At 44.5% G+C, this 13,690-nt stretch overlaps 1 protein-coding gene across 1 annotated transcript in view; it reads right to left on the bottom strand.

Moving 5' to 3' along the window:
* Positions 1–13,690, bottom strand: part of CACNA2D1 (calcium voltage-gated channel auxiliary subunit alpha2delta 1) — a 437,349-nt gene that overhangs the window by 334,663 nt on the left and 88,996 nt on the right. The window contains exon 3 of the mRNA XM_056846470.1: positions 11,325–11,441. Within this exon, the coding sequence (XP_056702448.1) occupies positions 11,325–11,441 (117 nt within the window). The remainder of the gene's footprint in view (positions 1–11,324; positions 11,442–13,690) is intronic.

Below are 13,690 nucleotides of genomic sequence, written 5' to 3'. Positions count from 1 at the left end.
ACATTATTCTTCATAATCGGGGTGGGGTGGGGAGAGGGACAGGACGGTATGGGAAAGTGTTTTCCTAACAGCAGAATGTTTGAAAACTGATATAGACAAGCCAGAGGTCAATACCAGAAAAAGTAAGCAACAGAAATGTCTAGCCAGAGGGAGAAAGCAGATACCCAAGCCAAGCGAGAGAAGCTGTCCAAAACTAAGAGGAGTGCCAGGTAGCCACAGAGCATGAAGAGCAAGGGTGGACCGGCATGCCTAGAAGCCTCTTCCCAACTGCCTTTCGTAGCTGCCGGGGAGTTGATTTCAAGCCAGGCAGGGTACAGAAGGGCACGGTTGCCATGGCAATCCTCCCAGTGCAGCTGTAGCTGAGTGAGTCCTGGCAACAGATCCCTCTCCTAGCAACTGCGTGTGCTTCCAAAAGTGACCTGCAACGCTTTTTCCCTGAAAAGAATGGGCAAGGAAATCATGTATTTTAATATCATTCTGTTTTTGTCAACATTCCTGCCCATCTCACAGTAAGAGAGGCTGTGTCTACCATTGACAACCCAACTGGGTTTTTGGAAGCTCCAGTTTCTTTCAGAAAGAAGGCAATTATTATGGCCATAGTTCCTCTCCGTCAGAACTCCATACCTTCACATTCTTCTAAAGGTATAATTCATTTCTCTCATGCATATCAGGACCTTCTGCCCAAGACCTCTGAATATGAAACTTTACCTTCTTTTCTGAATCAGTCATGGCTGGTTGGTGTGTTTGTTTTCTGTAAGTCCTGGGGGTGTGTTTTTGTCTCCCCCACCCCCAATTACGATGCTTTCCCCACGTGATGACTAGTCAATATTGTATCACTATTGTGTGTGCACATACGTGGAGTTTTAATTACTGTATATATTACTGCATTAAATGTATTAATTACTGCAGTAAAGTTCCATGTATTTGGCAACATATGTAAATAGAGTCAAGGGTTGCTGCTCAGCTCAGTTTTCCAACATGTACCGCACTAAAAAATTGGGTTAGCCTACAGTGAAATGACGTTTGGCAAAACAAAGAATGTCTTTTATTAGAATGATGTGATAAATAAGGTCACAGAGTTGAGCTTGCATTTTTGGAAAATTTTAACCTAGTAAATGCCCCACGTGTGCAAGCATAGCCTTGCATCCTGCACTGATACGTTCTAGAGCCTCTTTTTTCATATTCAGACTCAGCAATGTGGATTAGAATTCTGGCAAGAATTCACCCCACCGAATGCCTCACCCCACTGATTGCCTTTCCTAGGTCTTCACCATAGCGCAGCTTTCCAGAGAATTCCAAACAAGTTTCTAGGCCACAGAACTGTACTGTGCGCATCTACCCTGGACACAGCCTTTAGAAACCACACAAGCATACTTCACAGTTGTGACTCAGTGACTGCACGCAGAAGGTCCCAGGTTCAATACCCGATTAAAAAGTTCAGGTAGTAGAGAATATGAAAGAGCTCTGCTCTTTCACAAAGATGGTGAGGGGTCTGGCGACCAAGTCATATGAGGAAAGGTTGAAGGAGCTGGGTATGTTTAGCCTGAAGAGGAAAAGACTGAGAGGGGATATGATAACCATCTTCAAGTACTTGAAAGGGTGTCATGTAGAGGATGGTGCCAAGTTGTTTTCTGTTCCCAGAACCAATGGGTCGAAATTAAATCAAAAGAGTTTCCATCTAGACATTAGGAAGAATTTTCTAACAGAGGGGTTCCTCAGTGGAACAGGCTTCCTCGGGCGGTGGTTTTTAACCTTCCCTGGAGGTTTTTAAGCAGAGGCTTGATGGCCATCTATCAGCAATGCTGATTCTATGAACTTAGGCAGTTCATGAGAGGGAGGGCATCTTATCCATCTTCTAGGCATGGAGTAGGGGTCACTGGGGTGTGTGGGGGAGGTAGTTGTGAAATTCCTGCAATGTGTAGGAGGCTGGACTAGATGACCCTGGTGTTCCCTTCCAACTCTATGATTCTATGAGACCCTAGAGAGCTGCTGCAAGGAAAAGCAGACAAAACTGAACTTGAGAGCAGGCCTTTTGGTACATGTCCAGTGTTCCCAAGATTATTATTCTGCCTCTTCAGTAAGAACGACTATTTCACCCTTGCTCAGTAGTTTTGAAGGTTCTTCTTTGAAGAGGAAGTCATGAAGGGAACACTCGGATTTGAACTGGGAATTATTTTATCTCCACACAAATGCTCTTGAGGTGAACAGCCTTCCCACAAGTCTCTCCCATTTCTTCTCTCCACCTGGTTTGTTGGTAGCCTTTGACTGTTAGAACAAGCTAAAGTGAGAGCACATTTCACTGTGGTCCCATTCAGGGTCACGTCATGCATTCAGATTCAGAAATGTAACTTGGGAGTGTGACAAGCATGTTTGCTAAAATGTCAGGGACCTGCAATTGGCTGTGATGCCCTGCCCAGTGAACACTCAAAGACAAATGCAGATTTGCATCTGTGGAGTATGCGGAACTCCCCTCCTCTCACCACCCCAGCATTCCCCCAGAAATTTGAATTTCTCTTCCACTGCATTCCACCAAGAAAGCAACACCCTTCTTCCAACTGCTGTTGATAAAATGCCTTCTGGGAGGAAGAGCAAGAGCTCTCTGCCATGAGCCTCCTTGGATGTAGTTTATGAGCCAATAGAGACAATGTGGGAGCGACAATCCTTTACATGGCAGGCAGTCTCCACTCTACAGGAAAAAGAACTGAGTGTCTGCCGAAACAGTCCCCAGGCTACGCCGGTTAATTGGTTGGAGACGGCCGAGCAGTGCCAACTGCAGCCTCGTCCCATGGGTAACAGCAAGCAGACGTGCAGCTACTGTATAAAACGCACATACACCGGCACCACCTGGTAGTCTCACTGGGCCCTGCTGATGTCAGCTCTCTAATGCTGCAAGGCCTACAGACAGAAGGGCGCTCGGTGACAGAGCAATTTTGCTGCATGCTGCTAGTCGCTGTGAGCGTCACCAGCCGACGAGACAGACGTCCTGGCATCTGCGAGCTGTAACTGAACCACAAAAACGGATAAAATCTCAGCTCATCTTTGGCACACGGCTGGTAGTTAGAACCACCCGGTCCATCAACCAATTGCTAGTTAGGGTTTTCTTTTTTTAAGGGTTTTCATGCTGATAAATGCCATAGATAGCCAGCATGAAATATAGAACTTTTAGGGCTCTGCCAAATCTGATTATTTATCACATATTAAGGCAACTGAATGAATTCAGTGTAATGATTAATTTATTCTCTGCGGATCTGAAGCACAGCTATATTATTGACCTTGCTTTGGTGTCTTGCTTTTATTTCTTCTTTCTTTATGTCTGCCTGTACTGGTCTCCATTTCTGCAAAAATGTAAACCACAAGTGCTTCTTTTTGATAGCAGCAACGTTATGCAGAGATTTCAAGTGTTCCAAGCAGCAACTGGGGAGCCTCCCATCCACTTACCCCCCGCACCCACCCCCCCACTCAATTTTGAAAAAGCTGAAAATTAAATTTTGCTATTTCTGAGCCAGTTCCAAAGTTCAAGCCCCATCACACCTAAAATGACCTCTTTAAGAGCATGAGAAGGCCCAAACCCCATGTGTCCCCTTAATGACCCTCAAGCCTACCCTTCCCCCTCTCTCCCCTCAAACTAAGGGATTCTTCCCTCTGTTTATAAATGCCACAGAGAAGGAGGAGGAGAAAGAGGAGAAGGAGAAGAAAAGTTGGTTTTTATATGCCAACTTTCTCTGCCACTTAAGGGAGACTCAAACCGGCTTACAATCACCTTCCCTTCCCCTCCCCACAACAGACACCCTGTGAGGTAGGTGGGGCTGAGAGAGCTCTTAATAGAACTGTAACTTGTCCAAGGTCACCCAGCTGGCTTCGTGTGTAGGAGTGGGGAAACCAACCTGGTTCTCCAGATTAGAGTCCACTGCTCCAAACCACAGCTCTTAACCACTACACCACTATGCCAACCTGATCAGGGCCATGGACAAGGTAAGAGAGGCTCCTGTACCCCCCCACACACACACACACATGGGAGTTCTTTTCAAAAGAAAATGGCATACAAGTGGGGGAAACAGGTGCTCCTCCCCCCACACCATGGTCCCAATCAGGAACTTGCCCTATGACATTCATAAACCGAAGAAATTGTATCCCTAAAATGGCAGAGGCATCCTTGTGGTGAACTCAGGATCACCTAGCAATGGTGGAAGGAACCAAGGATAGCTGGTGTGGTGTAATAGTCAGATGAGGACCTAGTGGACTCAGTGAAATCCACACTTGACCATAAAGCTCACTGGATAATCTTGAGCTAGTCACTCGCTGTTAGCCGTACCTGTATGACATGATTGTTGTGAGGATAACACAAGGAAGGGAGAACTAGGTAGGCTACCCTGAACTCTGGAAAGTAGGGCTTGATAAAATGCACCAGATCCTCACAATCAGGAGGACTGCTCAAGAACACTGCAGCTACAATATACCAGACATCAGAACAGTGTAGCTTTCCAGGGCCCTTGGGGGAAAAGCCCCTGCTATGGGGGTAAAACCAGCTGGCAGGGGAAGAAATTATGTGCTCCAATTTGGCAGTTTATACACTGAACCCCAGCTTTATTTTGGGGTGACCACGATAAATGCATGTCTAAGGGCTCTGTCATCTCATGTGTTTTGGGCCTAGGAAAAACACAAGGGAAAGGATCTGGAGAAAAATCCATGTTGGAATGCTGAAGTGAAACAGTGAGATCTGGAAGACTCTAAAGACAAAGCAGAACCATCTTGAGAAGGGAAGAAAAAGCATCAGACATCTCTGAACCACCTCACCGCTGGCTGGGGATCTTCCTGGATAACAAAATGTACTTACACATTCCATTTAAGCTATTCAGAATCACTTCCTTCAGAGCACCTTCACTTAGCTAGTACCCAACTTGACAAAATGCAGAGAGGAACTGATACCTGGCTTCAGGCTAGATTGTTTGGTTCATTCAGAAAAGAAATGAACATCCTTGCAAATCCTTGGATCAGACAATGTCAGTCAATATAAACTACATGAAAAGTAGTACATAGAATGATAGTTTTAAAACGTGGAAGCAGTATAGCAGCTAGAGATGTCGTCTTCTCAAATAACTCACTCTTGCTCTCTCCAGATGTAGCTCAGCAACCTACTCTGTTGCTTCATGTGTTTACACTATGCTTGCTTATCTCATATCTTCCAATTCACCTTAATGCAATTCTCTGGAAATCCAACCTGCTGGACCTCAGTTGTGTTCTTGAACCCACCCCAGAAACAGGAGAAAACACCCTTCATAAGCATTGGTAAGGCTCAACACCAGGAATCCAACTCAGACCATGCATGTCAGCTAAATAGCTGCCATGGCAGATACTCCTCGTCCAACCTACTGAGTAAGCTTTCCAGGCCAGGGCTGCATCTTGTGCAACTTTTGAAACAAGTAGCTGCAACCTTGAGAGTTGTATGTACGGATATTAAATTCATGAACACAAAACCAGAAGCATTCCATAAGCATCTAAAAACGGGTGGCATCTAACTTCCAGCAAATCCACTTCTAGAAATTTGTCTCATATTACTTTCATTGATCTCTTGATATTCAAGTTAGTCTTATTTGGGGTTGAGGCAGCATAGGATTTTGGAGGATTGCCTCTGCTGGTATGAATGCAAGCAGCAATTCTGATCTTCACTGCAGCTCTTTGTGTTTTTCCATCCCCTGATGTCTACTTCATGTCACTTCATTCACATTTCTTGGCAGCGCCTCTCAAGCTCTGAAACAGCAGGAAAACCCTTATTTTTAATACCTGGAGAGCCAGCATGGTAAAGTGGTTAAGAGCGGTGGTTTGGAGCGGTAGACTCTGATCTGAAGAACCGGGTTTGATTCCCCACTCCTCCACATGAGTGGTGGACGATAATCCAGTGAACTGGATTTGTTTCCCCGCTCTTCCACATGAAGCCAGCTGGGTGACCTTGGGCTAGTCACAGGGGGCATCTTCTTATCCCTTACTCTGCACTTTAAAAAAGACAGCAAAATAAACTACTCATTCTGACATGTGGAGATTTTTGAAGTTTTGAATTTCTAATTGGGATACATTGTATACTTGTAGACTTTTCCTTTTTAATTGGTGTTGATTTCCTCCATTTTGTTATCAACTTTTGACTTCCTATATTAGGGAGGAAAATGAGCTTATAAATACTTTGATTAAATAACTATTATGGTATACAGAGTGTACCTTTATCCTTGCAGGCCACTTTGAATTCTCTATAATTGCAAACGAGCAGAACAAGGAAAGAGGTGGTCCCTGTAGCAATGGCCGGGTCACCAGAGCTTCCCTTGGGACCTCACCTATAGTTTCCAATTCAATAGCTCCGAGAGAACAGTTTTGCTTTCTCACTTCTGGGACACACACACACACACCACATGTACATTGTGCCAGATGCCCCAGCAGGTCATGTCACTGCAGTACCAGTTTGCTACTTTTTATGGCAGAGAACATAATTCAAATGAAAGCTATGTCTGACCTCTGCTAATCTGCTGCGACTAGGCCACGGCTCGACTGCCATCTTCGGTGACTTCTCTTGCTCTTTCCTTGTTGAACAAAAATTATTTTGTTGGCATTCAACACACAAGTCCTATGAGGAAAGGTTGAAAGAGCTCAGTATGTTTAGCCTGGAGAGGAGAAGGCCGAGAGGGGATATGATAACCATCTTCAAATACTTGAAGGGCTGTCATATAAAGGATGGTACGGAGTTGTTTTCTGTTGCCCCAGAAGGTCGGACCAGAACCAATGGGTTGAAACTAAATCAAAACAGTATTCAGCTAAACGTTAGGAAGAACTTCCTGACAGTTAGAGAAGTTCCTCAGTGGAGCAGGCTTCCTCGGGAGGTGGTGGACTCTCTTTTGGAGGTATTTATGCAGAGGCTAGATGACCATCTGATAGTAATGCTGATTCTGTGAACTTAGACAGATCATGAGAGGGAGGGCAGGAAGGGTTCTGTCAGTGCTTGGCTCTCATGGCCCTTTCTTACATGCCCAGGGGAATGTCAATCGCCACTTTGGGGTCAGGAGGCAATTTTCTTCCGAGTCAGGTTGGCCAGGGATCCTAGAGGGTTTTTTTCCCCCATCTTCTGGGCATGAAGCAGGACACAGTGGGGGCAGCAGTGAAGTTCCTGCATTAAGCAGGAGATTGGACTAGATGACCCCGGAGATCTTTTCCAACCCTATGATTCTCTGTCTTTTTCTTCCACGCTAGAGTTGGTCAAACATTTGGGAGATGATGAACACCACTTTCTGTTTTCATGACTGCCTCTTTTACCAGTCTTTCAAATAAAGGCCCCCATGTTTTTTCCCAGGAGATGGCTATCAGCCACTGTTATAAGAGATGCCAAAATGGGTTATCTGGGTTTTCTACATCTCTGCAATAATGTTTTGTTTATTTAGGCATTTCTGTGCTCCTTTCCCACCACCCAAAGTAGCTTACAGAAAATTCCAAAATACTATTACAAGTTTAAGCAAACAAAAACAAAGAAACAGACATATCCTGGACTGATACTGGCGAATCAACCTGCTTAAGCAAGCCTCTGGTTGTGAGCCACTGGCCAAGAGCCCTTTGGTTCTTGCCCTGCAGCTCATGCCCAATGACTCATACCTCTCACCCTGATCAGACTTAACCTCCTTAAAGCAGAGCAGCTTCTAGAAGCTGCTAGCAAGCTTAATGTTATCTATTTACCACATTATTATTCTTCCTTGATCTTTCAGCACCGGAGGGACCAAACTACAATAGAAAATCTGAAAGTAATTATCACAAAAACGTAATTGCATATTTTTACTTCTTCACTGCAGACAAGTATATTTTTCTTTTTTAAAAAAAGAGCAAAAAAATAGTTATAATGAATCAAGGAGCAGAATTTTGTATGTTCAGAATCTGGCCTTACCTTTACACAACTCGAAACACATATACATATGAATCACCCTAGATATGTGTTTATTCCAATTTTACCTCAGCTTTATCTCCGATCAATGCCAGGAGCATCATTTACACTGCAAATACCCTCAGCTATACTAGTGCATGAACCACCAATATCACTTGTTGGCATGCCCCTCAGGGCAACACCACAGGCCATGCCCTCCTCTCCCTTAATGCCCTCTCCAGGATTCTGTTTTAGTTAACATGTTGAGACGTTCTGACCCCCAACCGTCAACCTGTTGTAGGGCAAAAACGCACGGTCACTTACTCCGGGTTCTGCCCAGTTTCCTCCCCATTCCAGCTAGGATTAAATGAACCCGGGCTGGGGGAGAATCTGTAAGCATGACCTTTTTTGATCCGTGGTGAAACTATGTGCTGATCCCTCCGTGAAAACAGAAAATGCGAGAGACACATACTTCCTGGTCATTCAGCAACGCCCCCTCCCCCTGGTGATTGGTCGATTCAGACTCTACTGCCATCACTGGATAGGTCTATCTGCCCTGCCTTTTCAAGATCTGGGCAGCTCAGCCAATGAGAGCCATTCTATCTCCAGATCCTCTACCTCAAGGAAATTAAGCAATTAAGACGAGCCAGGGATAACAGTTTGGCTCCTTGATTGGAAAACCGGGTTCGTTTTGGGTCGACACATCGCTCAGCCAGCAGCAAATCAAGCGCCGTTCGTTTGCGAAGATTTGATCCTGGGTGAAATTTGGAATAAGCAGGGAGGAAACTGGGCAGAAGCCGCAGTAAGTGACCGTGTGTTTTTGCCCGTAGTGATTAGTGATAGCTACAATAATGCAACTTGCCACCCCAGTCTTCAGGGCACAAAGGTGAAACAGGAAACAGACACAAGTCTGGATTTTAGAGAAAGAGCTTACGGTGGTCATTTAAGGGAAGGCAAGCAGGAGGCTATTTCAAGATGTAAAATACATCTGGGAGATCTGAAATACCATTTATAAAGAAGCTGTTCAGGTGTAACAATGGAGTACCAATAAGCATCGCAAAATACCCTGGGGGAGAACAGGAGAGTGAGAAACTAGCTAATGATTAAGTAGTAAACTAGCAAATGAGGCAAACTTGGGCAGAGCAGACAGGCTGTGTTTTAAATAAATCAGTAATTTAAGAAAAAGGATTTTAGAAAAGGGTACAGGAAATGATAAAATGAGTTCTGAGGATTTTAAGAAATGACAGTTCTACTCACTGCACGAAACACAGGAAGCTAATAATGAATCTGGCCTACCAAGGTCAGCCTTCTCAGCGTAGAACCTCTCCGGGGTTTCAGGTAGAGATCTTTTATATCACCTATGGTGAGATGCTTTACAACCCAGAATTCATGTTAAAGTTATAATAATTGTGTAAATGCTGAGAAGGTGCTATCTGCCTTTTACCAAGCTATCAAGCATATAAGGGGAAAACAGAGTGGGCATGACTAGTCTTCCAGAACAAGACCTTTCCAGCTCAACGGACACACCAGCCTAGCCAGGGAAGAAGGGATGAGTCCCATCTAAGCCACAGAGCTTGGGGAGACCAAATATTAGAATGTCAACCTTCCTCTGGGTACAGGAAAAGTTGGAGGGTCTAGCAGAGGGGAGAAAACACTTTGTACCGAGAGCAAGAAATTTTCTTATCCATCGTGCCATCTTATTCGGAGCTATCTCACTCCAGTAGCAGCACAGAGCCTTTAAATAGCAATACAGTAAAGAGTGATAGTCCTTTAGGAGGAGATACTCTTTTTAAGACTAGTCAGTGGCAGTGGAGAAAAGTGGCAGAGGGAAATAGGTTACATGGGAGTAAGGAAGAGAGGGGCCTCGCTGGGCTGAGACCTGGGATGGCCACAGAATTTCCAAGCTCCCACATGGGCTATAAAGGGGGCTTGAAAGGCCATTTCCCCCCATCACCAACTTCTGGATCATTTATCTGGAGATACTGGGGATTAAACCTAGGATGTTTTGCTCGATCTGTGAGCCATAACACAGGTACTCTTAGACCAGGTGATATCTAACATAGGAAAAATAATGCACACCAAACCCATTCCGAATGCTCAGAGCCAGGAATGCATTTTTTTACTAGAAGAGGAAGAAGAAGAGGAGGAAAAGGAAGAGGGAAAAGAAGAAGAAGAGGATAAGAGGAAGAAGAGGAGGAAGAGGAGGTGGAGGAAGAAGAGGAGAAAGAGGAGGTTTTTATACTCCATTTTTTCTCTACCTTTAATAGTCTCAAAGCAGCTTACAATCACCTTCCCTCCCCCTCCCCCCCACAGACACCTTGTGAGGTAGGTGGCACTGAGAGAATTCTGAGAGAAGTGTGACTGACCCAAGGTCACCCAGCAAGCTTCATGTGAAGGCGTGGGGAATCAAATTCGGTTCTCCAGATGAGAGTCCACTGCTCTTAACCACTACATCACACCGGCTGGGGGGGGGGATGTAGAACGAATGTTGTTTTTTCCTTCTTCAATCAAGAGCCAGCTATTGGGTTCATAATTTCATATCAAAAGATGAAAGTTTGATCCTGTTAGATCATTATGCCATTCTCTGCTCTATAATCACTTCCTAATTGGACTCCCTGGTGAGATTCAAACAGCCATTTAAGAATCACTGGCCTAAGCAATTCAAATCAGTACTTTCAAACAAAGGTTGCTACTGAATTGCTGCAATCATCTACAGCCAGGGATCACACAATGCAATTTCACTGAATATCTTTTTACTGAAGATGTTTCAGATAATTCCAACTAGAGACCACTAAACAATCTCCACATGAAAGAAAACAGATTATCAGATTCACTACACTGCAACTCGACTCACTACATGTCTGTTGGTTGGTGTGGATGTTGTAGGCCCCCCATCAGATTTTGCCCGTGATAAGCAACGACTTCCTTCCCTAATGCCCTGAACCATTTTAGAAATGCATACCTACACAGCAACAGGTCTTTATTAACAACCAATGAAAGCAGGCTACTAGCTGTCCAGACCTTGGGAAGTACTTCCTTTTCACTTTTGCCTGGGTGTCAATCAACCCCTGTTTGCAGTTAGCTTAGGTAACTTCACCATTCCACTCTCGTGTATGGGACGTGGGAGAACAGTGACTATTCGGAGTTAAGTAAAAGAGAAAGGGGTGATCAGCATCCCTTTTCCCACTGAGGTCCCTCCCCTTTTCCCACTTAGGTTTCAACAGTAATCAAATAACCAGGCCAGATCAGTGCTGGTTAATAGTTTAAGAACATAAAATGCCTGTAACTGATACAGAAAGTCAGCCTGAGCATTCACATGTAACAAAATATTGCAGAGGCACTTCACAGAGCATAAAGACTAAAAAAGAATTAAAAATAAAGTGTGAGCAACTCTGTTTTGTTTTGTTTTTTAAGGAGATGTCCAGTTTCTACTTACCACCAGGGCTTTCGATCTGTTGCTCAAGAGTTTTTCAATATCTCGGGCTGCAACTTCCACCAGCCGTGCTGCGTTGTTGGCTTCCACAGTATATAAATTTTGGTTCCTCATATATATCTACGCCGGGAAAAGATAATGAGAAGGAATCAAGAGCTTATAAGAGGCTACATGGAGACAGCCAGTTGTGGCCAGAAGCCAAAAACAATTTCCATCTGAACCTTGCCCGTATTTGAATCAAGGCACAGTGAAGCATTTTCTATAGTGTATAGAAAGAAGTGGATGGATTGTAAGGTGGAGATGCACCATGCTTCTCTGTGGTTTTAGAACGGCTATGCTCGAGCTCAGGTGCCCCATAATGGTGAAGCTCTTACCACTAGAGCACACCAACTCACACAGCCTCACCTCCCAACATGGCAGTCACTTTGCACGAAAAGAGTCTTTTCTCTCCAGTTTAGCCCTCATCTTTTCTACCCTCCAGAGAATTCCCATGTGGCAACAGTGGAAATCTGCTGCAGCAGATAAAAAATGAAGACCTGTGGCACCTTGAGGACTAGCGGAGTTGTTGAAACAGAAGGGAATACCAACATACTTTTTAGTACACCCCTTCCCGATGGTTAATTACAGAAAGATTCTCCCCACTCCTAAATTATCTATCAGAGCGGTTACAAAACCTCTCTCCAATTTTTCCTAATAACAGTACTGTAAGTTGGGACACGCATATTCTTACTATTCAGATGAGCAACTAGTGGTTTTTCCAAGACCATGTAGGGGTGGCACAGGATGATTCACCTGGCACATGCAAACTGACTTCGCTCAAAGAATTTGGAGACGATGAGCAGTAGTATGAGATCCCTATCAGTGCCATTTACTCTGCCGTGGCTTTATGGTGAGGTAAGGAATCCCTTTGGGAAAGAAGATATTACCGTTCTTTCAGTAGACCTTTGAAGGAAAATGCCAGTCACGGTGTACGGAAAGAGCAAGTTAATTAGAAATAAGATGAACCAACCCCATCCCACCCAACATCCAAGTTAATTAAAATAAACAGGAATTGACCTCAAGAGGCTACATGAGTAACAGGAGTTTATATATCCAATAGAAGTCCTGAGTTTACACAAGCACGATGCCACCATGAAACACTGCTTAGAGAGTGTCACACTGTCTTAAGGGAAGTAAACCAAAGCAGCACAAACACATACTTGGGCCCAACACTCATTCACCAGTTTCCAACAGCTTTGGCACAATACAACATCAAAATGTGGGGGGGGAGGAAACCAGCTGGGATTTGGAAGATATTAAGAAACTCAAAACAGAAGCTCCAGGCTACCCAAGGCAAGTCCATGGGAGTCCCTTAAAAGGCCAAAGATCTGACGGTTACATTGGATCAAAGCCACCATTCAGAGGGCTTTTCTAGTCCTGATAAATAGAAGAAAATGGCTTCCATACACAGCAGCCACTTCGGTATTCCAGAACTTGGCATATCAAAAGAAGATCCAATATCAGCCAACAGGGCCGAAATTCCCACAAAGTCTTTTGAAGTCAACATTGCAACAACCACCCTGCATGAAAATTTGGGTTGCCAAATTTCCATCATTTAACATCAGCCTGAAAAGACTGCCAACTTTAAAGCAGACGGAACCAAGATGTTTGGCTGGTGATGCAATGCCCGGCTCCCCCTCCTTCCCAAAGGACTGCCAACATTTCAGTTTGGTCATCTCAAGAGACATTTCAGAAAATCAATCATTGGCTCCCTTCCCACTTCCATTCTCAGGATTAACCCCGCAGTGCCCTTTCTCTTTCCTCTGCATCAGTCCCGTTGCCAATATTTGTTATCAAAAATCCTGGCACCCTTACACTAAGTGCCTGAGATGATGTGCAAATATCCTCTACACTTCCCAGCAGGAAGAAAATTTGATTGAACAAGGAAGTGTTGAAGCACATGCTGTGTGTTCTTCCTCTCTGAGAACACCCATTGAAAAAGACAAATATCCTCACTTGGCTGCAGGCAATTTGGAAGCTGAGCTTCCCATTTCATAGAACTCAGAGTACCCCTCATGCTTTCTCTAAATGGCTGGGCAGCGTTAACGATTAGTTCTACCCTTTTCTATCAGGCTCCACCCTGAGCCAACACACAGGCAGGCCCTGTCTTCAACTCCCAACAGGCCCCACCCCCTGGAAGACAAGACTACACCCATTGCTCTGAAGCACCCCTTGACTCTCAAGGTGAGATTCTCAGGGGACTCAGCAACCCTAGCCATTTGCAGTTTTCAGTTCTGTATATCCAAACACAAAATGTCAAGTAGGATGCTACCTTAAGGGCCTCTTCACTCACTAAAGTATTAGGTGAACACACAAAATGTTACATGTTC

The sequence above is a fragment of the Euleptes europaea genome, chromosome 3, assembly GCF_029931775.1.
Source record: "Euleptes europaea isolate rEulEur1 chromosome 3, rEulEur1.hap1, whole genome shotgun sequence".
Classification (NCBI taxonomy): domain Eukaryota; kingdom Metazoa; phylum Chordata; class Lepidosauria; order Squamata; family Sphaerodactylidae; genus Euleptes; species Euleptes europaea.
This window is presented reverse-complemented; position numbering and strand designations above follow the sequence as displayed.